Source organism: Lagenorhynchus albirostris, chromosome X (genome assembly GCF_949774975.1).
Source record: "Lagenorhynchus albirostris chromosome X, mLagAlb1.1, whole genome shotgun sequence".
Classification (NCBI taxonomy): domain Eukaryota; kingdom Metazoa; phylum Chordata; class Mammalia; order Artiodactyla; family Delphinidae; genus Lagenorhynchus; species Lagenorhynchus albirostris.
In genome coordinates this window covers 64,351,428-64,376,106 of record NC_083116.1, presented here as the reverse complement: position 1 = coordinate 64,376,106, position 24,679 = coordinate 64,351,428, and the positions used below count along the sequence as shown (strand labels likewise).

Sequence of the window (24,679 nt, the reverse complement as noted above, 5' to 3'; positions counted from 1 at the left end):
TAATTTACCTGTTCTATCTCCTATTTGTTTCTTTGTAGCAATGACTGGTAATAAATTAGCAGTTAAAATAATCCAGCCCACAATGCTTACATAAGAAAGTGGAAAAGTTTTGGCATTGAGGCATATAGGAGCAGGGATATAATTTGTGTCAGGGGTCCTTTTTAAGATTGCTTTAAATAATAGCCACATCGTCTAAAGGGTGAAGGTGCAGCAAAATGTTTCTGAGCTTTTAACCTTATACATTTTACCAAATGATATAATCAAATACTTAGAAAAAAATCTGGAGAAAAAAATCTGGAGAAAAGTAGATTGATAGGGAACTAAAACTGAAGGTAAATGAAAGGTGCTGTGATGTCTACTTTTCATGATAGTATAGTTTGATGTGTTACTTTTCAATGATTGAATCACTTATCAAAGTAGAAATATAACTTGTACTAACAAGGTAAGAAAGAGTTCACAGTTTGTGGGGCTGTTGGTCTAAGAACAAATTGTAAGAAAGAAAAATTTATTATAAGATAATAAATGAATCCAAAAGCAAAACTTTGTGTCTATCAGAGAACAATAGCTTTAAAAGACAAATCTGATTTGGTTGTTAAATAAAACTATGAGCAGTTATCTTTAGATCAGAGTCATTTATATTTCTAGATGTAAGTAAGCCATATTTGCAATTTAACAATTTGCATTAAAGTCAAAAAAGAAAAAAAAATCAATCACTGTAGATCAGATCTGGGGCTTTTTCCTCTACAGTCTACACTAGAGCCAATTTAAGACTCTCTTGGAACAGTTATTTACTAACAGTTATTTACTTCCCACCAATGGAAAATAAGAAAACTCTATTTCACAGATATTTTAGTCTGTAATAATCTCTTCTATGCTTCTCTGGGATGTTCCAAATGTAATAAACTTACCCTTTAAGTAGAAAAGACAAAGCATCAATGATAAACAAAATGGAATATTACCACATTGAAGTCACATCATATAGTCAAATTATGAATTACCAAGAAAGTTAAATAGGTTTAACCCAAACATAGCAAAAAAGTAATTTCTCATTTCATTAACCAGTGAAAATAATCTTCATTTATACATGCTCTCTTTTACAATAGGAAACATTACATATGAATAGTGAGTACTTAGCAAAAAAACGAATCGATGGAAAAAGGATTAATCTCCAAAATATATAAACAGCTCATCCAGCTCAATATTAAAAAAACAAACAACCCAATCCAAAACTGGGCAGAAGACCTAAATAGACATTTCTCCAAAGAAGACATACAGATGGCCAAGAAGCACATGAAAAGCTGCTCAACATCACTAATTATTAGAGAAATGCAAATCAAAACTACAGTGAGGTATCACTTCACACCAGTTAGAATGGGCATCTTCAGAAAATCTACAAACAACAAATGCTGGAGAGGGTGTGGAGAAAAGGGAACCCTCTTCCACTGTTGGTGGGAATGTAAATTGATACAGCCACTATGGAGAACAGTATGGAGGTTCCTTAAAAAATTAAAAATATAATTACCATATGACCCAGCAATCCCACTACTGGGCATATACCCAGAGGAAACCATAATTCAAAAAGACACATGCACCCCAATGTTCATTGAAGCACTATTTACAATAGCCAGGTCATGGAAGCAACCTAAATGCCCATCAACAGACGAATGGATAAAGAAGATGTGGTACATATATACAATGGAATATTACTCAGCCATAAAAAGGAACAAAATTGGGTCATTTGTAGAGACATGGATGGATCTAGAGACTGTCATACAGAGTGAAGTAAGTCAGAAAGAGAAAAACAAATATCATATATTAATGCATATATGTGGAACCTAGAAAAATGGTACAGATGAACCAGTTTGCAGGGTAGAAATAGAGACACAGATGTAGAGAACAAATGTATGGACACCAAGGGGGGAAAGCGGTGGGGGGGGTGGGGGTGGCAGTGTGATGAATTGGGAGATTGGTATTGACATATATACACTAATATGTATAAAATGGATAACTAGTAAGAACCTGCTGTATAAAAAAATAAATTAAATTAAATTTAAAAATTAAAAGAAAAAGAGCCTCCAATAATTGCACTTTGAACGAAGAATGCCTAAACAGAGGTGCTCTTAATAGAATTTCATGAAATATTGGCATTCTTTCATGGATCAATCATACACTAAGTAAGGAAAAACACTTTACCTACTTAACCTAGATTAGTAGTACACTTTCTAAAATCTAACTTGGTCACTTCTCCACATTTGAGACTGCTACATCAGAGAAGTGCAGGCACATGTTAATTTGTTCATCTTAGTTGGGTAAAATATAGATATTCCTGGGGAGATGGCAAGTAGTACAGCTGGTCATTAAATACTTTCCCCCAAGAATCCTGGCCTTCAAGAGTCTAGTCTTCTTTACAATCTTATGAGTTTTCTGCCCACCCTGTATGTTATGCTCCTGACCTCCATTAGGCTGGAAGTTATTTGCATAGCTGGGCAAAACATTTTATTCCAATTTATTTATTTTCCACTTTATTTCTTCCAGTTATGAGAGTTGTTTAAGATAAAAGAATGAACACATTTAACCAGGACTTATAGTACAGTTGACCCCTGAACAACAGAGGTTTGAATTGTGTGGGTCCACTTATACACAGATTTTTTCCAATAAACACTACAGTACTACACAACCTGTGTTTTGTTGAATCTGCGAATGTGGAACCACAGATACAGAGGGCCAGCTATAAAGTTATACGCAGATTTTCAACTGCAAAGGGGGCTTGAAACCCATAACCTCTACGTTGTTCAAGGATCAACAATAATTGTAACTTGAGTTGGTTCAATTTTGTTTTGTTATTTTTTGTTGGTTGGTTTAAAAACACAGGCCAAGATTTTTGAAAACCAATCAACAATTCTGTGAGAAATGTAAATGATGTTAAGGCCATGCAAATTAATCTCCTTTTAAAATACAACCTAACAAGGGTTGAGTGCAAATTGGGTAATCATTAAAAATGTGTTTCACTTTCATTTAAAAGTATGAAATGTTGAATTTCTTGGTGAGTCTTAACAGTGATATTTACCAAAGAGAAAAATATTTAATGAGCAAACCTTAATTTCTTTGATTTAATTTTGCAGATTTTTTATCAATGAAAAAATTTTTTATTTAAGGAATTCAATTAATAGTCATTAAATTACTAGGTAAAGATTCTCATAGTAATCTAAATTTAAAAGTTGATGAATACATATTAAAAGTCAACTGAATTTCTGCTTGAATAGCAAAAACAAACATAAAACACAAAAAGTAGCACTGTCCATTGTATGACGCTAAATGAGGTGTTTTTGGTTATGTAAACATATTAAGTAAACATATTTTCCCTGTTTTTATTTTTATGCATCACATGTGAATGTAGACAGAGATTTAAAACTACCTTGAGTTAAAAAGAAACCAAAACTTTTATTCTATACTTTATTCTGTATAAAGTACTTTATTCTGTAGTACTTTGGTCCTAGATTTTTTAATGTAATTTTTGAGGAAGATATTTCATATACAACAAGTTAATGCTAGCTCAGTCTAAGACACCTACAAAAACCCGTCTCTTGCACTTTTCAACATAATATACAAAACTGTAAAATCTGTCAAGGTGGAAACTTTCTGGAATTAAAGTACTGGAAAGTACAGCAAGGTAAAAGAAAGCATTATATACAAATAGTGTTAAGCATTCTGTAATGTATGGCATTCTTATTGTAATTGGAGTGAAACTTATCTATACATACACAGAAAATATTTCAGAAGCCAGTGAAGTAAACAAAAGTGCCAGTTCTTTAAATTACACTTGATCACGTAGACGAGCAAGTCTCTGTGATAGTTCATCCTGGAGAAAGCAAAAATTAAAAGTCACAGGGCTGTGACAAATATAAATCACTAATATTTTAAATAGCTCATATTCAAATAAGATTTAAAATCTTGTCTCAAAAATTCACACAAAAATATTAAGAATTTACTTTTTTTAAACATTTCAAAATAAATGGAGAACTTAATAGAGCAGAAGGCTATGAAGGGGAACAAATTCAATTGTTAAATGAAATATGCATGCAATGTCCATCATTAAGGAGTTAAAGGCTAATTACATCTTGCTTATTTACGATGATGTCATATTATAGTAGAAAAATACTCTTTATAATAGATAAAAGGAGAATATATTTGCTTATATATACATATAAATACACATATATTTAATTCATTCATCAAGTTCATACAAATCAAGATAAAATCCAACTTCTACCTGTTCCATGGAAGTAACACCTGTGCCAAAACAACCTGTTTGACCTTGTGGTAGTTCCATACTGAGATCAAGGCTACAATTTTAAAATAATTAACATAAATGAATGTTAATATAAGCATTTTTCTCCTTATCTAATTATAACAAGCTTATAATTGTTATTATACATTACAAAAACATGCTTATTGCAAATCTGAATATTCTACCTAGCATTTTACCTTAACTTAAATAAACATAATACTGGTTCAATTTTATAGATGCAAATAGAACTTAAAAATATTCTGGGGACTTTCCTGGTGGTGCAGTGGTTAAGAATCCGCCTGCCAGTACAGGGGACATGGGTTCGATCCCTGGTCCTGGAATATCCCACATGCAGTGGAGCAACTAAGCCCCTGTGCCACAACTACTGAGCCTGCGCTCTAGAGCCCACGCACCCAGAGCCGGTGCTCTGCAACAAGAGAAGCCACCGCAATGAGAAGCCCTCGCATCACAACGAAGAGTAGCCCCCCCAACGCCGCAACTAGAGAAAGCCCGTGCACAGCACAAAGACCCAATGCAGCCAAAAATAAATTAATTAATTAATTCAAAAATACAAATTCTGGGCTTCCCTGGTGGTGCAGTGGTTGAGAGTCCACCTGCTGATGCAGGGGACACGGGTTCGTGCCCCGGTCTGGGAAGATCCCACATGCCACAGAGCGGCTGGGCCCATAAGCCATGGCCGCTGAGCCTGTGCGTCCGGAGCCTGTGCTCCGCAACGGGAGAGGCCACAACAGTGAGAGGCCCGTGTACAGCAAAAAAAAATAATAATAATAATTCATATTCTGAATGTCCACCTTAGGAATTTTAAAGAGTTTTTGTTGAGTCCTAGTGGCAACCCATGTGGATGATAATCTTATGATAGAAAAGTGAATAAAATATAGGATAATGATCTGGTCATCTGAACAAAAAGAAAGACCAAAACAATGGTTATCCAATGTACTGAATTTACTGGAGATTACTATATGTCTTCTACTGTAAAGAAAATTAATGTGCCAAAAAAAGATAAAACAGGTTAGACATATGTAGCCTCAGGATCAATATCCATATCTAACATTTGAGCTAACTTCAAGTTCAGTGTTTAGATCCTGAGCTACCCTTGCTAGAAATCATTACTTGCATCTACCCATATAACTGAAGTTTAGAAAAGTTAAGTACACTTGCCCAAGATCACTCTAGTGACAGATAGGATTCAAATCCAGGTTTGTCTCCTTCCAAGGCCACGATTTTAATCTCCATTATAAATACTCCTGAGGATACAAACTACTCTTTCTGCCTGTCTCTAGACGAGTGTATGCCAACTCCAGTTTGAAAACACTACAGTGAATACAGTAACTTCATCATTAGGAGATTCTAGAGACAGATTGTTATTTAAAAGGTAAAGATATAGTATACTAAAATTTTGCTATACTTAAACATCTATAAGGATGGGTATTTCAACATCAATGGTTCTACCTATTTCTACTGCTCCAGTCACCACCCATTATTGACAGAAGTAATCACACGATTTTGGCTCCCTACACTCAAGGAACATTTGTCATTGTATGGAGGCATTTTTGGCTGTCACACCTGGGGGGAGGGGTGATATTACTTGTGGGTAGATGCCAGGGACACTACTAAACATCCTACATACATAGGACAGCCCCTAGGATTATTAGCCCAAAATGTCAACAGTGTCAAGTTTGAGAAATCCTATTCTAAATCTTATAAAAAAGTTGTCTACTGAACTTGATTTCCACTGAGAGTCAGTAAGGCTGTGATACGGCAATATTCATTTTGAAAGACCTCCCTTGCTCTATTTTCAAGCCCAATCTTCTTATTTCGTCTTTGGTACAAAGAGAAACAAGTTTTTAGCCTCATATTAATAAAATGGAGTCTTTTTACACATGCCTTAGTCTCTCCTGTAATACTTAAAAATCATCCTTCTTACTAACTCCTTGTTGGATATGGGCTATATTAGATACTAACAAAGCAAAATAGTGTACCACCTACCCTCTGGCCCTGTTCTCAAATATTGCAAACCTGATTTATTAACCTAGGTTTTAACCCACTAATGAAAGATACAACAGTGAACTAAAGAGCTGGTAACTAATTAAGTTCTTTCTAATTAAGCATTAGTTTCAACACTAGAATAATATTAATCAACTCTATTTTCCAGGTGTCTTTAAGAACCTTATTTCAACCTATTACTCTACCTTTGAAGATAAAGCATAAAACTTTAGTATCACCCAGTTTTAATCTTTATCTTTGAAAAAATATTTTTAATTCTTTACTATAATGTTCTCTTGAACTAAGTAAAATACCAGAGAATACTGATATAACATGACTTCTGTAGCACTGATAATATTAGAGTCAAGTCATTCCCCTCAAACATGAAGAGCCTAAAATAAATAGCCTAACAGATACCCTATTTCTAATAGTTGGGCCAGAAAGGGTGTTAATTATTTACTTTTTTAAACAACAAATAACCATCTACAACAATAAAATGCTGCCATCTTTTGAACTCCTTGGATGTTTTGCACATATTGCTCAGTTTGCAGGACTCAAACTTGGCTTAAGACTTAATGGCCTGGGAAAGGCGGAAGATGGCGGAAGAGTAAGACGCGGAGATCACCTTCCTCCCCACAGATACACCAGAAATACATCTACACGTGGAACAACTCCTACAGAACACCTACTGAACGCTAGCAGAAGACCTCAGGCCTCCCAAAAGGCAAGAAACTCCCCAAGTACCTGGGTAGGGCAAAAGAAAAAACAGAGACAAAAGAATAGGGACGGCACCTGCACCAGTGGGAGGGAGCTGTGAAGGAGGAAAAGTTTCCACACACTAGGAAGCCCCTTCGCGGGCGGAGACTGCGGGAGGCGGAGGGGGGAGCTTCGAAGCCGCGGAGGAGTGCACAGCAACGGGTGCGGAGGGCAAAGCGGGGAGATTCCCGCACAGAGGATCTGTGCTGACCGGCACTCACCGTCCCGAGAGGCTTGTCTGCTCACTCGCCGGGGCGGGTGGGGCTGCGAGCTGAGGCTCTGAGGCTCCGGTTTCCATTTTGGACGGAGCGCAGGGAGAGGACTGGGGTTGGCGGCTTGAACATAGCCTGAAGGGGTTAGTGCACCACAGCTAGCCGGGAGGGAGTCCGGGGAAAAGTTTGCACCTGCCGAAGAGGCAGGAGACTTTCCTTCCCTCTTTGTTTCCTGGGGCGTGAGGAGAGGGGTTTAAGAACGCTGCTTAAAGGAACTCCAGAGACGGGCGCGAGCCGCGGCTAAAAGCGTGAACCGCAGAGACGGGCGCGAGCCGCGGCTGAAAGCGCGGACCCCAGAGGCGGGCGGGAGACGTTAAGGCTGCTGCTGCCGCCACCAAGGGGCCTGTGTGCGAGCATAGGTCACTCTCCACACCCCTCTTCCGCGGAGCCTGTGCAGCCCGCCACTGCCAGGTTCCCGGGATCCAGGGACAACTTCCCCGGGAGAACGCACAGCGCGCCTCAGGCTGGTGCAAAGTCACGCCGGCCTTTGCCACCGCAGGCCCGCCCCGCACTCCGTGCCCCTCCCTCCCCGCCGGCCTGAGTGCGCCAGAGCCCCCAATCAGCGGCTCTTTTAACCCCATCCTGTCTGAGCAAAAAACAGACGCCCTCCAGCGACCTAAACGCAGTGGCAGGGCCAAATCCAAAGCTGAGCCCTGGGAGCTGTGAGAACAAAGAAGAGAAAGGGAAATCTCTCCCAGCAGCCTCAGAAGCAGCGAATTAAAGCTCCACAATCAACTTGATATACCCTGCATCTGTGGAATACCTGAATAGACAACCAATCATCCCAAATTAAGGAAGTGGATTTTAGGAGCAAGATCTATGATTTTTTCCCTTTTCCTCTTTTTGTGAATGTGTATGTGTATGCTTCTGTGTGAGATCTTGTCTGTATAGTCTTGCTTCCACCATTTGTCCTAGGGTTCTATCCGTCCATGTTTTTTTTTTTCTTAATAATTAATTTTAATAACGTTATTATACTTTACCTTCTTTCTTTCTTTCTTTCTTTCTTTCTTTCTTTCTTTCTTTCTTTCTTTCTTTCTTTCTTTCTTTCTTTCCTTCCTTCCTTCCCTCCTTTAGACAACGAATCATCCCAAATTGAGGAGGTGGTCTCTGACAGCAAGATTTGTGATTTTTCCCCATTTACCTCTTTTAGCCAGGGTGTATGTGTATGCTTCTGTGTAAGATTTTGTCTGAATAGCTTTGCTTCCAACATTTGTCCTAAGGTTCTATCCGTCCCTTTTTTTTTTCTAAATAAGAATTTTTTAATTCAATAACTTTATTATACTTTATTTTATTTTTACTGTATCTTCTTTCTGTCTTTTTTCCTTCTTTCCCTCCTTCCTTCCTTCCTCCCTCCCTCCCTTCTTTCTTTCCTTCTTGCCTTCTTTCCTTCTTTGCTTCTTTCTTTCTTTCTTCCTTCCTTCCTACCCTCCTTTCCTTCTTTCTTTCCTCATACTTCTACTAATTCCCTCTACTTTTTCTCCCTTTTATCCTGAGCCGTGTGGATGAAAAGCTCTTGGTGCTCCAGCCAGGAGGCAGGGCTCTGCCTCTGAGGTAGGAGAGCCAACTTCAGGACACTGGTCAACAAGAGACCTCCCAGCTCCACATAATATCAAACGGCGAAAATCTCCCAGAGACCTCCATCTTAACACCAGCACCCAGCTTCACTCAACGACCAGCAAGCCACAGTGCTGGAAAACCTATGCCAAACAACTAGCAAAACAGGAACACAACCCCACCCATTAGCAGAGAGGCTGCCTAAAATCATAATAAGGCCACAGACACACCAAAACACACCACCAAACGTGAACCTGCCCACTAGAGAGACAAGATCCAGCCTCATCCACCACAACACAGGCACTAGTCCCCTCCACCAGGAAGCCTACACAACCCACTGAACCAACCTTAGCCACTGGAGACAGACATCAAAAACAGGAGGAACTACGAACCTGCAGCCTGCAAAAAGGAGACCCCAAACACAGTAAGATAAGCAAAATGAGAAGACAGAAAAACACACAGCAGATAAAGGAGCAAGATAAAAATGCACCAGACCTAACAAATGAAGAGGAAGTAGGCAATCTACCTGAAAAAGAATTCAGAATAATGATAGTAAGGTTGATCCGAAATCTTGGAGATAGAATGGACAATAGAATGGACAAAATGCAAGAATCAGTTACCAAGGACCTAGAAGAACTAAAGATGAAACAAGCAACGATGAACAACACAATAAATGAAATTAAAAATACTCTAGATGGGATCAATAGCAGAATAACTGAGGCAGAAGAACGGATAAGTGACCTGGAAGATAAAATAGTGGAAATAACTACTGCAGAGCAGAATAAAGAAAAAAGAATGAAAAGAACTGAGGACAGTCTCAGAGACCTCTGGGACAACATTAAACGCACCAACATTCGAATTATAGGGGTTCCAGAAGAAGAAGAGAAAAAGAAAGGGACTGAGAAAATATTTGAAGAGATTATAGTTGAAAACTTCCCTAATATGGGAAAGGAAATAGTTAATCAAGTCCAGGAAGCACAGAGTCTCCCATACAGGATAAATCCAAGGAGAAATACGCCAAGACACATATTAATCAAACTGTCAAAAATTAAATACAAAGAAAGCATATTAAAAGCAGCAAGGGAAAAACAACAAATAACACATAAGGGAATCCCCATAAGGTAAACAGCTGATCTCTCAGCAGAAACCATACAAGCCAGAAGGGAGTGGCAGGACATACTGAAAGTGATGAAGGAGAAAAACCTGCAGCCAAGACTACTCTACCCAGCAAGGATCTCATTCAGATTTGATGGAGAAATTAAAACCTTTACAGACAAGCAAAAGCTGAGAGAGTTCAGCACCACCAAACCAGCTTTACAACAAATGCTAAAGGATCTTCTCTAGGCAAGAAACACAAGAGAAGGAAAAGACCTATAATAACGAACCCAAAACAATTTAGAAAATGGGAATAGGAACATACATATCGATAATTACCTTAAATGTAAATGGACTAAATGCTCCCACCAAAAGACACAGATTAGCTGAATGGATACAAAAACAAGACCCTTATATATGCTGTCTACAAAAGACCCACTTCAGACCTAGAGACACATACAGACTGAAAGTAAGGGGATGGAAAAAGATATTCCATGCAAATGGAAACCAAAAGAAAGCTGGAGTAGCAATTCTCCTATCAGATAAAATAGACTTTAAAATAAGGACTATTAAAAGAGACAAAGAAGGACACTACATAATGATCAAGGGATCGATCCAAGAAGAAGATATAACAATTGTAAATATTTATGCACCCAACATAGGAGCACCTCAATACATAAGGCAAATACTAACAGCCATAAAAGGGGAAATCGACAGTAACACATTCATAGTAGCTGACTTTAACACCCCACTTTCACCCATGGACAGATCATCCAAAATGAAAATAAATAAGGAAACACAAGCTTTAAATGATACATTAAACAAGATGGACTTAATTGATATTTATAGGACACTCCATCCAAAAACAACAGAATACACATTTTTCTCAAGTGCTCATGGAACATTCTCCAGGATAGATCATATCTTAGGTCACAAATCAAGCCTTGGTAAATTTAAGAAAATTAAAATTGTATCAAGTATCTTTTCTGACCACAACGCCATGAGACTAGATATCAATTACAGGAAAAGATCTATAAAAAATACAAACACATGGAGGCTAAACAATACACTACTTAATAATGAAGTGATCACTGAATAAATCAAAGAGGAAATCAAAAAATACCTAGAAACAAATGACAATGGAGACACAACGACCCAAAACCTGTGGGATGCAGCAAAAGCAGTTCTAAGGGGGAAGTTTATAGCAATACAAGCCCACCTTAAGAAGCAGGAAACATCTCGAATAAACAACCTAACCTTGCACTGAAAGCAATTAGAGAAAGAAGAACAGAAAAACCCCAAAGCTAGCAGAAGGAAAGAAATCATAAAAATCAGATCAGAAATAAATGAAAAAGAAATGAAGGAAACAATAGCAAAGATCAATAAAACTAAAAGCTGGTTCTTTGAGAAGATAAACAAAATAGATAAACCACTAGCCAGACTCATCAAGAAAAAAAGGGAGAAGACTCAAATCAATAGAATTAGAAATGAAAAAGGAGAAGTAACAACTGACACTGCAGAAATAAAAGAGATCATGAGAGATTACTACAAGCAACTCTATGCCAATAAAATGGACAATCTGGAAGAAATGGACAAATTCTTAGAAATGCACAACCTGCCAAGACTGAATCAGGAAGAAATAGAAAATATGAACAGACCAATCACAAGCACTGAAATTGAAACTGTGATTAAAAATCTTCCAACAAACAAAAGCCCAGGACCAGATGGCTTCACAGGCAAATTCTATCAAATATTTAGAGAAGAGCTAACACCTATCCTTCTCAAACTCTTCCAAAATATAGCAGAGGGAGGAACACTCCCAAACTCCTTCTACGAGGCCACCATCACCTTGATACCAAAACCAGACAAGGATGTCACAAAGAAAGAAAACTACAGGCCAATATCACTGATGAACATAGATGCAAAAATCCTCAACAAAATACTAGCAAACGGAATCCAACAGCACATTAAAAGGATCATGCACCATGATCAAGTGGGGTTGATTCCAGGAATGCAAGGATTCTTCAATATACGCAAATCTATCAATGTGATAAACCATATTAACAAATTGAAGGAGAAAAACCGTATGATCATCTCACTAGATGCAGAGAAAGCTTTTGACAAAATTCAACACCCATTTATGATAAAAACCCTGCAGAAAGTAGGCATAGAGGGAACTTTCCTCAACATAATAAAGGCCATATATGACAAGCCCACAGCAAACATCATCCTCAATGGTGAAAAACTGAAAGCATTTCCACTAAGATCAGGAACAAGACAAGGTTGCCCACTCTCACCACTCTTATTCAACATAGTTTTGGAAGTTTTAGCCACAGCCATCAGAGAAGAAAAGGAAATAAAAGGAATCCAAATCGGAAAAGAAGAAGTAAAGCTGTCACTGTTTGCAGATGACATGATCCTATACATAGAGAACCCTAAAGATGCTACCAGAAAACTACTAGAGCTAATCAATGAATTTGGTAAAGTGGCAGGATACAAAATTAATGCACAGAAATCTCTGGCATTCCTATATACTAATGATGAGAAATCTGAAAGTGAAATCAAGAAAACACTCCCATTTACCACTGCAACAAAAAGAATAAAATATCTAGGAATAAACCTACCTAAGGAGACAAAAGACCTGTATGCAGAAAATTATAAGACACTGATGAAAGAAATTAAAGATGATACAAATAGATGGAGAGATATACCATGTTCTTGGATTGGAAGAAACAACATTGTGAAAATGACTCTACTACCCAAAGCAATCTATAGATTCAATGCAATCCCTATCAAACTACCACTGGCATTTTTCACAGAACTAGAACAAAAAATTTTGCAATTTGTATGGAAACACAAAAGACCCCGAATAGCCAAAGCAATCTTGAGAACGAAAGAAGGAACTGGAGGAATCAGGCTCCCTGACTTCAAACTATACTACAAAGCTACAGTTATCAAGACGGTATGGTACTGGCACAAAAACAGAAAGATAGATCAATGGAACAGGATAGAAAGCCCAGAGATAAACCCATGCACATATGGACACCTTATCTTTGATAAAGGTGGCAGTAATGTACAGTGGAGAAAGGACAGCCTCTTCAATAAGTGGTGCTGGGAAAACTGGACAGGTACATGTAAAAGTATGAGATTAGATCACTCCCTAACACCATACACAAAAATAAGCTCAAAATGGATTAAAGACCTAAATGTAAGGCCAGAAACTATCAAACTCTTAGAGGAAAACATAGGCAGAACACTCTATGACATAAATCACAGCAAGATCCTTTCTGACCCACCTCCTAGAGTAATGGAAATAAAAACAAAAATAAACAAATGGGACCTAATGAAACTTCAAAGCTTTTGCACAGCAAAGGAAACCATAAACAAGACCAAAAGACAACCCTCAGAATGGGAGAAAATATTTGCAAATGAAGCAACTGACAAAGGATTAATCTCCAAAATTTACAAGCAGCTCATGCAACTCAATAACAAGAAAACAAACAACCCAATCCAAAAATGGGCAGAAGACCTAAACAGACATTTCTCCAAAGAAGATATACAGACTGCCAACAAACACATGAAAGAACGCTCAACATCATTAATCATTAGAGAAATGCAAATCAAAACTACAATGAGATATCATCTCACACCAGTCAGAATGGCCATCATCAAAAAATCTAGAAACAATAAATGCTGGAGAGGGTGTGGAGAAAAGGGAACACTCTTGCACTGCTGGTGGGAATGTGAATTGGTTCAGCCACTATGGAGAACAGTATGGAGGTTCCTTAATAAACTACAAATAGAACTACCATATCACCCAGCAATTCCACTACTGGGCATATACCCTGAGAAAACCAAAATTCAAAAAGAGTCATGTACCAAAATGTTCATTGCAGCTCTATTTACAATAGCCCGGAGATGGAAACAACCTAAATGCCCATCATCAGATGAATGGATAAAGAAGATGTGGCACATATATACAATGGAATATTACTCAGCCATAAAAAGAAACGAAATTGAGCTATTTGTAATGAGGTGGATAGACCTAGAGTCTGTCATACAGAGTGAAGTAAGTCAGAAAGAAAAAGACAAATACCGTATGCTAACACATATATATGGAATTTAAGAAAAAAGATGTCATGAAGAACCTAGGGGTAAAGCTGGAATAAAGATGCAGACCTCCTAGAGAACGGACTTGAGGTTATGGGGAGGGGGAAGGGTGAGCTGTGACAGGGCGAGAGAGAGTCATGGGCATATACACACTAACAAACGTAGTAAGGTAGATAGCTAGTGGGAAGCAGCTGCATGGCACAGTGATATTGGCTCGGTGCGTTGTGACAGACTGGAGGGGTGGGATAGGGAGGGTGGGAGGGAGGGAGACGCAAGAGGGAAGACATATGGGAACATATGTTTATGTATGACTGATTCGCTTTGTTATAAAGCAGAAACTAACACACCATTGTAAAGCAATTATACCCCAATAAAGATGTTAAAAAAAATTAAAAAAAATAAAGACTTAATGGCCTGATCATAGTAGAATTCTTTTGGAAGATCCTATTAAAAACAATTAAACATTTGATATATGCTGAACACAGACGGTACAGAGGAAACTTTTTAAACACTCCTGCCTCCCTCAGTCTCCTTCCTTCATTTCTTATCACACACTAACCAAATCTATCTCCAGAGATTTTTAAGAAAATACTAAGATGATTGGAACAAAGTCATATTTTTATGAGCATGACAAAGAGCTGGATGTTCTAAAGGTCCTTGAAGCACTAAATTCTAGGGTCAAAAACCTAACTCTGACCATTGGTGATATTTTTATCCACATTACATAATTGTAGGACTTGTAGATATTACATCAAGATTATTTCAAAAGCATCTCAATAATTTCTTACCCAGCTTCATCTGCCATTTCTTGAAGCAGCATATCCACCTGGTTCTAGAATAAAAAAATGAGAATTTGTATTTGAATGGTATTTGCTTTTTGGGTAGTTTTTGTTTCTGACCTAGCTTTAAAAAGGGGGAACTGATCTACAGTTTTTAAAAGAAAGTTTTAAAAAAAATTTTTACCACCAGAGGGAGCTGAATTATCTCATAAAATGATTTATTTATGAATAATGTTAAATTATAAAGCCTTAAACTATGAGGTTATGTGAAAAATATTCACAGTGATATTCACATATAATTTGAATCTGAGTAATGTAGCTCTCTAATGGAGCGAACCAACTTTGCTGGTATTTAAAATGTAACAGACTTAAATTTTAGATTAATCATAACTGTCCTTTCTGCTAGTTGATGCAAATTTGATATTAAGGATTACTTTTTAAAGTATCTAGAGATGAATAAAATATAAGTATTGAGATATTTACAACAGTACAGGAGTTCTCAGGGAATAGAGTCCAATTAATTAAAAAAAACTTGTTTTTAACTTATTTAAAATATTTTGAACATACAGGTAGGAGCTCTAAGACATAGTTACAGCTCTACCACAAGGTGCCAAATTTTAAGCAAACCTCTAATAATGTTGTTGGGCCTTAGTCTCTCTTGTCTTTCATTCACCTTCAAAATATAAAAAAGTTCAGAAAATAATAGATCAAATACTTCTGTGCATTTAGATTGTGTTGTTTTTACTTCATATCTAAAATACCATTATTTGTGTTTTTAAAATTTACTTAAATGGCATTATACTAAGTATACTATTCCGCAACTTGTTTTTTTAATTCAACCTTATAAGATCTAATTATATTGAGATCTAGAGCTCTAGTTCATTAACTTTCACTCCTGTATAGTACTGTAATATAAAATACTCTCAACTGTATTTATCCATTTTATTTCTGGACATTTAGACATTTTCCCCTAATTTCTCCTGATTATAGACAATAGTGCAATGAACATTCTTATGTAGAAGTATGTTTATACACATGTAGGTCTTTTGTGTATAAATTTAAAAATAGAAGTACTAGGTTATAGGTCACATGCATTTTCATATACTCTGATTTATTCAACAAATATTAACTGAGCACCTACTTTATGCCAGATATCATTTTAAGCGTTAGGGATACATCAGTAAACAAAAATAATTAAAAATATCCCTGCCTTCATTAAGCTTACATTCTAGTGTGTGCACATGAAAGGGAGGGGCAAATAAAAACTTTTTAAATTATGTGGTTTATTAGAAGGTGATATGTACAATGAAGAAAAATAAAGCAGGGATGGTAGATAGGGAGTACAGCGCTCGGTGGATGTGCCACTGGTGTACTTCTAAGTAGGATGATCTTAAAAGACCTCACTGAGAAAATGACATTTGAACAAAGAACTGAAGGAGGTGGGGGAGTGGGCAAGGAGGATGAGTGCAAGACAGATGAAGAAGATTCAGGCAGAGGAACCTGCAAGTGAATGGCTTTGAGGAAGAAATGTACATGGTGTGTTTGAGAAATAACAAGGAAGCCAATATCTTAGTACAGTGATGAGCAATAATAGGAGATAAGGTCAGAGAAGCAGGATGAGGTAGATCCTAGAGGGCACTATAGACCACCATAAAGAATTAGGCTTTTATTTTGAGAGACATGCAGAGCCACTGAAGGGTTCTGAGCAGAAGAATGACATGATCTGACTTGTTTTATCAGGATTGCTCTGGCTGCTATGTTAAGAATGGACTGTAGATATTACCGCATTGCTTTTCCAAAGTGAATATGCTAATTTAAATTCTAATTACTCATTAGCAAGGTATGAGAATTTGGGCATCTAAGCATGCCCATTTCTGTTGTAAATTTTGGTTGACTCTTTATGAAAAATGTTTTGTATATACTTGAATATCCCCAGCACCTAGCACAATACCTGAAACAGGAGAAGGTGCTTAGCAAATGTTAGGTGAATGAATCTCAAGATTTTTCAGAGCTAAAAGGCATTTAGATATCATCAAATCCAACCCTACATTTTACAGCTATGAATACTGAGGCCCAAGGTAGTGAGTATCTTAAGGTCCCAAACTTAATTAGTGGCAGAGTAGGGATTAGAAATCCAAGTGTCCTGACTTCAAGTCATTTTTCCAGTCCCCTTGTGTTTTCCTAATCTTGACCATAAAATCACCTGGAAACCACCTAAGGTGCCTGAATAAGAATCAGAAACTCTAGGACAGTGCTTCTCAAAATCAGGGCATAAATATCACCTGTAAATCTTATTAAAATGATTCCAATTCAATATATCTGTGGATAGGGTCTGAATTTCTGCATTCCTAATAAGCTCCCTGATGATACAGATGTTCCTGATTTTTGCACCACACTTTGGGGAAGCAAGGCTCTGGAGGAGGTATAAAAGTAATGACTAAATATATGCTCTCTATAAGACATATACATGAATACTTTCTTCTTAACTCTAAAACATGAATATAAGCTTGTTCTCTTATTATTTACCTCTTAGTGAAAGGCATCACCTTCAGTAAAATTCTGATGGATGGCTATTGATTTTTCTCCTAACCTGTTTTGTAAATTATCCATATTATCATCTTATGTAGTGATAACAAGTTTTTTGTTTATTTGATGAACTATGTGATAGGTGCTGGGATCAAAAAGAAGATTGGTAATGATATAAATCTTCTATTTTAATATTCAAGTTTCACAAAATCTTTATTTCTGGCTCACATGACATCCAAACTAGTTTCAAATTTAATTTTCTCTGTAGCACATCTCTAAGTTGCAGATGCAACAACATCCTAGAAAACATCCTAGTTTTCTGAAAAATAATTGATCTTGTAATTTACTATTTGTTCATCTGTGATCTGTGCCTAATAACATACCTAAAGAGTAGGCAGGAAGCAGACTATCTGCAATGAGATGACTTAACTGGGGTTAGGATATTACCTAATACCCACTGGCCTCAGTGAGTCCCTAGTTCAATGCTTTTATCAATAAGGACCACTGGCAGCAGGGCAGAACCAAGTTCCATACTCTCTAGACATGTGACCTATAATAATTCTTAGAACTTCAAAACAAGATAGGAAATGTCATCTTCTAACATGTCCTTAGGAATCCAGGGTCAGAGCATAACTTCCTACTTGCATTTTGGGGATACACCATGTTTACTTCACATTCTAGAGATGATTTAGGTTCACAAAGCCATTATATTTTGAAGTTGGGTAATTTTTAAAAGTTAGTGTAAGTAGAGAAACTATTCTTACTTGTGGTGTTGTTAGGGTTGTAGTACTACTCATTGTGTCTTCCATTTGTTGCGTTTGAACATCCAGTGTTTCAAACTGCTGTTCAAATTTGTCCATCAGGGCAGAAATCTGCAAAAAGAAATATGGTCATAAGAAAAAAACTTACTCTGAAAAGATATTATCTGAACATCAATATATTTATTTATCTTTTTTACCTTTTCAAGGTTCATACTCCTCAATGTAGCATCCATAGACTTAACTACATTTGCCATGGACTTGGTTACCTATTGGGAGTATAAAAAAAGAAAAGACTGAGAATCCTATAATATAAACAACCTCAAAATTTATGTAGTTTCTTATATTACTTGTAGATCATCTTATAAAATTTATCTACCGTTTCCTTAACAGTAAAAGTACACTATGTATTTCTGGTTTAGGCATCGACTATCTTTTATCTTTGACTATTCATTGGAAGACAACTAATTAGACCTTAGCTGAAAAGCCACTGCCAAAATCGGTTTCCTCAGTAAGCATTTTGACTATCTTTCTCCTGCCCAGGAAGGCGAGTACCTTTGTAACACTTTGCAGTAGATTTAGATTTCTGACAATTCTTAATACCTCCAATAACTTAAATCAAGAGTTCCTATTATTTACAGATATTAAGGCTTACCTTGCCCATTGTAACTGCAGTTTGAACTCTGGCTGCCACAGCATCAACCCTAGCACTCATTCTCAAGAAATTAATTGTTTGGTTCTTCTGGCGGATTGCATTTTCAGCATGTCTTGCAACTTCTGTATTGCCTTTCTGAATGGCCTGTTTTAAACACAGCAAAAGTAAACAGTGAAGACAAACACCAAAAATAAATATAGGGAGCAAAAGTAGATATTTTAGAAAGAGGAAAACAATGCCCAACTAACATATTTTTAATATTTAAGAGCTTTTACAATTAGTATTTTTAGGAAATAAAAGGAGAATTTATAGTCCTTTAATTTTTTATTTATGACTAAAAGATATATACTCATTAACATTTTAAGAAATTAGAATATAAAGTTTAAATTTTTTCCCATAATCACTCAGCCATTACCACTATTAATATTTCAGTATAAAGTATTCCAAGTACATAAACCTATTTATTGAAATATTACAATATAAATTACAAGAGTACTGTACATCAGAGCATACTGTTTTCTCACCTAATTAAAAATTTTTTAAGTCAATAAATATATAACTACATCATCACTCTAAAGACTGTGTTTAAAAAAAAAAAAGGCTGTGTTGTATGGATGTACCATTAATCAGGGCTTTCCTCGTGTGTGGTAAAAACACTACTGATAGTACATAAAATTATTTTAGATGTTACACAGACATAAGTATCTTCATTTTAATCATGCATTTATTTAAATGTATATCTGAAATGGATATGACTAGCACAGATCCATGCTTTCTGCTATACTGTAATAGCTATGGCAAGGTATGAAGTTAAAAGTCAATTTAAAGAAAAATGTTAAATAGCTCAGATGGTACCCCAGTATAGCAAAATCGATAGGGTACATAAGTGACTGAAATTAGAGCACATGGATCAGTTAAGATCCCTGTTTGCTGGGTATTTAGTTTGTTTCCAATTCTTCAATAATATAAACACCAATGTGATAAATACATTAGTATATGCAACCTCAAACACTTTCCAAGTTTTTTTCCCTAGTTAACATCCATAACTACATATAGCTACAATTTTTTTTCTTGTGATGAGAACTTTTAAGATCTCTTAGCAACTTTCAAATATATAATAAAGTATTATTAACTGTAGTCACCACGCTGTACATTATATTCCCAGGACTTATTTTATAACTGATAGTTTGTACCTTTCAGCCATCTTCACCCATTTCACACACACCCACCCCCCACCTCCTTCCTCTGGCAACCACAAATCTATTCTCTTTATCCATGAGTTTTTTTTTTTAAGATTCCACATAAGTTAGATCACATGGCATCTGCCTTTCTCTCTCTGACTTATTTCACTTAGCATAATATGCTCAAGGTCCATCCATGTTGTTGCAAATGGCAGGATTTCCTTGTTTATGGGTGAATAATATTCAACTTTATATATATATATATATATATTCCAAATTTTCTTTTTCCATTCATCCATTGATGGACACTTAGGTTGTTTTCATGTCTTTCTTAAAAAATTAATTTATTTTATTTATTTTTGGCTGCATTGGGTCTTCATCACAGTGTGCGGGCTCCTCATTGTGGTGGCTTGTCTTGTTGCAGAGCACGGGCTCTAGGCGCGCAGGCTTCAGCAGTTGTGGCATGTGTGCTCAGTAGTTGTGGCTCATGGGCTCTACAGCACAGGCTCGGTACTTGTGGCACATTGGCCTAGTTGCTCTGTAGCATGTGGGATCCTTCCTGGACCAGGGCTTGAATCCATGCCCCCTGCATTGGCCAGTGGATTCTTAAGCACTGCACCACCAGGGAAGCCCCGCATGTCTTGGCTACTGTAAATAATGCTGCAATGAACATGGGGGTGTATATATCTTTCTGAGTTAGTGTTTTTGTTTCCTTCAGATAAATACCCAGAAGTGGAATTGCTGGACCATTTGGTAGGTTGTAATTTTCACTTTTCAAGGAACATCCATACTGTTTTCCATAGTGGCTGCACCAATTTATATTCCCACCAATAGTGCACAAGGGTTCCCTTTGCTCCACAACCTCTCCAACACTTTTTGCTTTTTGTCTTTTGTGTGTGTGTGTGTGTGTGTGTGTGTGTGTGTGTGTGTGTGTGTGTGTGTGTGTGGTACGCAGGCCTCTCACTGTTGTGGCCTCTCACGTTGCAGAGCACAGGCTCCGGACGTGCAGGCCCAGCAGCCATGGCTCACAGGCCTAGCCGCTCTGCGGCATGTAGGATCTTCCTGGACCGGGGCATGAACCCGTGTCCCCTGCATTGGCAGGCGGACTCTCAACCACTGCGCCACCAGGGAAGCCACTTTTTGTCTTTTTGATGACAGTCATTCTAACAGGTGTGAAGTGATGTCTTATTGTGTTTTGATTTGCATTTCCCTGATGATGCGTGATATTGAGAACATTTTCATGTACCTGTTGGCAAATTGGTATGTCTTTTTATGAAAAATGTATATTCAGATCCTCTACACATTTTTAAATCAGATTGTTTGGTATTTTGCTTTTGACTTGTATAAATTCTTTACATATTTCAGATATAAACGCCTTATCAGCTGTATGGTTTTCAAATATTTTCTCCCACTCAGTAAGTTGCCTTTTAAATTTTTTCATGGCTTCCTTTGCTGCGCAGAAGCTTTTTTGTTGGATGAAGTCCCACGTCTTTAATTTTGCTTTTGTTGCCTCTGCTTTTGGTGTCGATTCCAAAAAATCACTGCCAAGACCAGTATCAAGGAGTTTACCATCTACGTTTTCTTCTAGAGTTTTATGACTTCACGTTTAAAGTTCAAGTCTTTAATCCATTTTGAGATAACTGCTGTATATGTTGTAAGACAGTGGTCCAGTTTTATTCTTTTGCATGTGGCTGTCCAGCTTTCCCAACACTATTTACTGAAGAGACTGTCCTTTCCCCATTGTATATTCTTGGGTCCTTTGTTGCAAATAAATTACCATAAATGTGTGGGTTTATTTCTGATTTCTCTATTCTGTTTTATTGATCTACGTGTCTGTTTTTATGTCAATATCATGCTGTCTCATTTACCACAGCTTGGTAATATAGTTTGAAATCAGGAAGCATGATGTTTGAGCCTTGTTCTTTCTCAAGATGGCCTTGGATATTCAGAGTCTTTTGTGGTTCCATATAAATTTTAGGACTGTTTGTTCTATTTCTATGAAAACTGCCATTGGCATCTTCATAGGGATTGAACTGAATTTGTAGATTGCTTTGAGCAGTATGGACATTCTAACAATATTAATTGTTCCAACCCATGAGAATGGAATATCTTTCCATTTATTTGCATCTTCTTCAATTTCTTTCATCAATGTCTTATAGTTTTCAGTGTAGTCTTTCAGGTCCTTGGTTAAGTTTCCCTAGGTATTTTATTTTTAATGAAATTGTAAATAAGATTGTTTTCTTAACTTCTCTGATAGTTCATTATTAGTTATAGAAACACAACTGATTTTTGTATATTGATTTTGTATCCTGCAACTTTATTGCATCTGTTTATTCTCATTTTTTTTTTGGTGGATTCTTCTATATATAATGCCATGGGTTTTTTATATGTAATACATGTTATCTGCTAATAGAGACAGTTTTACTTCTTCCTTTCTGATTTGGATGTCTTTTATTTATTTTTCTTGCCTAATTGCTCTGGCTAGGACTTCCAGCAGTATGTGGAACAGAAGTGGTAAAAGTCGGCATCCTTATCTTGATCTTAGAGGAAAACCTTTTAGCTTTTTTTCCTTGGGTATGATGCTAACTGTGGGCTTGTCATCTATGGCTTTCATTATGTTGAGGTACATTCCCCCTACATCCACTTTGTTGAGAGCTGTTATCATGAATGAATGTTGAATTTTGTCACATGCCTTTTCTGCATCTATTGAGATGATTATATGATTTTTATCCTTCATTTTGTTAATGTGGTATATCACCCTGATTGACTTGTGGATGGTGAACCATCCCCACATCCCTGGAATAAATTCCATTTAATCATGGTGTATGACCCTTTTAATGCATTGTTGAATTTGGTTTGCTACTATTTTGTTGAGGATTTTTACATCTATGTTCATCAGGGCTATTGGCCTATAATGTTCTTTTCTTGTAGTTTCCTTGTCTGGTTTTGGTATCAGGGTAATGCTGGCCTCATAGAGTGAGTTTGGATGTGTCCCCTCCTCTTTAATTTTTTGGATGAGTGAATTTGAGGTTGATTGGTATTACAGTTGACCCTTGAATAACATGGGGCTAGGGGTGCCAAACCCCACTCAGTCAAAAATCCATGTATAACTTTACAGTTGGCCTTCTGTATCTACAGTTCTGCATCTGTGGATTCAACCGACCATGAATAGTGTAGTACTATAGTACATCTTGGTTGAAAAAAATATGTGCACAAGTGGACCTGTGAAGTTCAAACCTGTGTTGTTCAAAGGTGTACTTTAATTCTTTAAATGTCTGGTATAATTCACCGGTAAAACTATCTGGGCCTGGACTTTGTTTGTTGGGAATATGCATGTTTTAATACTGCTGTGCTTGCCTGAGATTTGAAAATTCAAAAATTATTTTTAGGTTATTTCTAATTTCCTCAATATACAAAAATGTAAGACCAAAATCTTTTTTATGCTTTCTCTTTCCTTGAAATAGTTGGGCTTATACTTTTAGAAAAGGATGATGCTAATACATCAATTTTAAGTATTTTTTCTTCTAACTCAGCCTATTTCTTTCTCCTTTTCTGAAAGTTTTCTTCCCATAAAGTTTTCTCTATTAAGAGCATAAAATACCCAAAGTGACTCAATTTAAGGGTAGGATATACGCTATTACCAAAGATCAGAGTAAGTTAATAAAATATTAAAGATAGATATAAAAATACACGTGTGCAGAAAAGAGTTAACACAGCAAGCCTGAGTCTGCTGTCCTTCGAAACGTCTATTTGCAAGTTTGGCGTGTAACTAGCATCTAGGAACTTGGATTTGGGGAAGGTTTCCATCTTTCCCAGAACAGTTAAGAGTGGCTCACTGTGCCTAAACTCTTTATACAAACAATGTGGTTTATGCCAAACAATGGATTTCTTTCTGGGAGACTGGAATTTTGGTGTGTGCTAGGCAGAGGATCCCTGCGTGACTACCAATAAAAGCCTTGGACTCCCAGTCACAGGAGAACTTACTTGGTAGACAACATTTAACATATGTTGTCACAATTTGTTGCTGCAGGAATTAAGCTTCTCCTGTGTGTTTCCACTGAGAACTCTTGGAAGCTTAAGCCTGGATTCCTCCAGACATCGCCCCATGTGTTTTCCCTTTGTATCCTTTAGTGTAATATGTCATAGCCATGAGTCCAACTATATGCTGAGTCCTGTGAATCCTAGAAAATACACAATGCACAAGTCACAATATACATTAATTCTATGTACTATGTATATATAAAACTTATATTCAATGGAATATTACTCAGCCATAAAAAGAAATGAAATTGAGTTATTTGTAGTGAGGGGGATGGACCTAGAGTCTGTCATACAGAATGAAGTCAGTCAGAAAGAGAAAATCAAATACTGTATGCTAACACATATATATATGGAATCTTTAAAAAAAATGGTTCTAATGAACCTAGGGGCAGGACAAGAATAAAGACGCAGATGTAGAGAATGGACTTGAGCACACGGGGAGGGGAAGGGTAAGCTGCAACGAAGTGAGAGAGTAGCACTGACATATATACACCATCAAATGTAAAACAGCTAGTGGGAAGCAGCCGCATAGCACAGGGAGATCAGCTGGGTGCTCTGTGACCACCTAGAGGGGTGGGATAGGGAGGGTGGGAAGGAGATGCAAGAGGGAGAGGATATGGGGATATATGTATACACATAGCTGATTCACTTTATTATACA

At 37.0% G+C, this 24,679-nt stretch overlaps 1 protein-coding gene across 8 annotated transcripts in view; it reads right to left on the bottom strand.

Moving 5' to 3' along the window:
• Nucleotides 1-574: 574 nt before the first annotated feature.
• Nucleotides 575-24,679, bottom strand: part of LOC132513758 (charged multivesicular body protein 1B2-like) — a 41,122-nt gene continuing 17,017 nt past the window's right edge. Inside the window, exons 3-9 of one of the 8 annotated variants that reach the window (XR_009538532.1) lie at nt 18,798-18,941; nt 18,343-18,411; nt 18,149-18,256; nt 14,868-14,911; nt 4,271-4,343; nt 3,762-3,859; nt 579-909 (exon numbers count right to left, since the gene is read on the bottom strand). Coding sequence is in view for 6 of the 8 variants with exons in the window: in XM_060138340.1 (XP_059994323.1) it covers nt 3,815-3,859; nt 4,271-4,343; nt 14,868-14,911; nt 18,149-18,256; nt 18,343-18,411; nt 18,798-18,941; nt 23,963-23,983 (504 nt within the window). In the remaining 2 variants the exon portion in view is untranslated. Of the gene's footprint in view, nt 910-3,244; nt 3,860-4,270; nt 4,344-14,867; nt 14,912-15,485; nt 15,532-18,148; nt 18,257-18,342; nt 18,412-18,797; nt 18,942-23,962; nt 24,160-24,679 lie in introns of those variants that run through there. The other 7 variants (XM_060138340.1, XR_009538533.1, XM_060138336.1 and 4 more) reach the window with 7 other exon arrangements.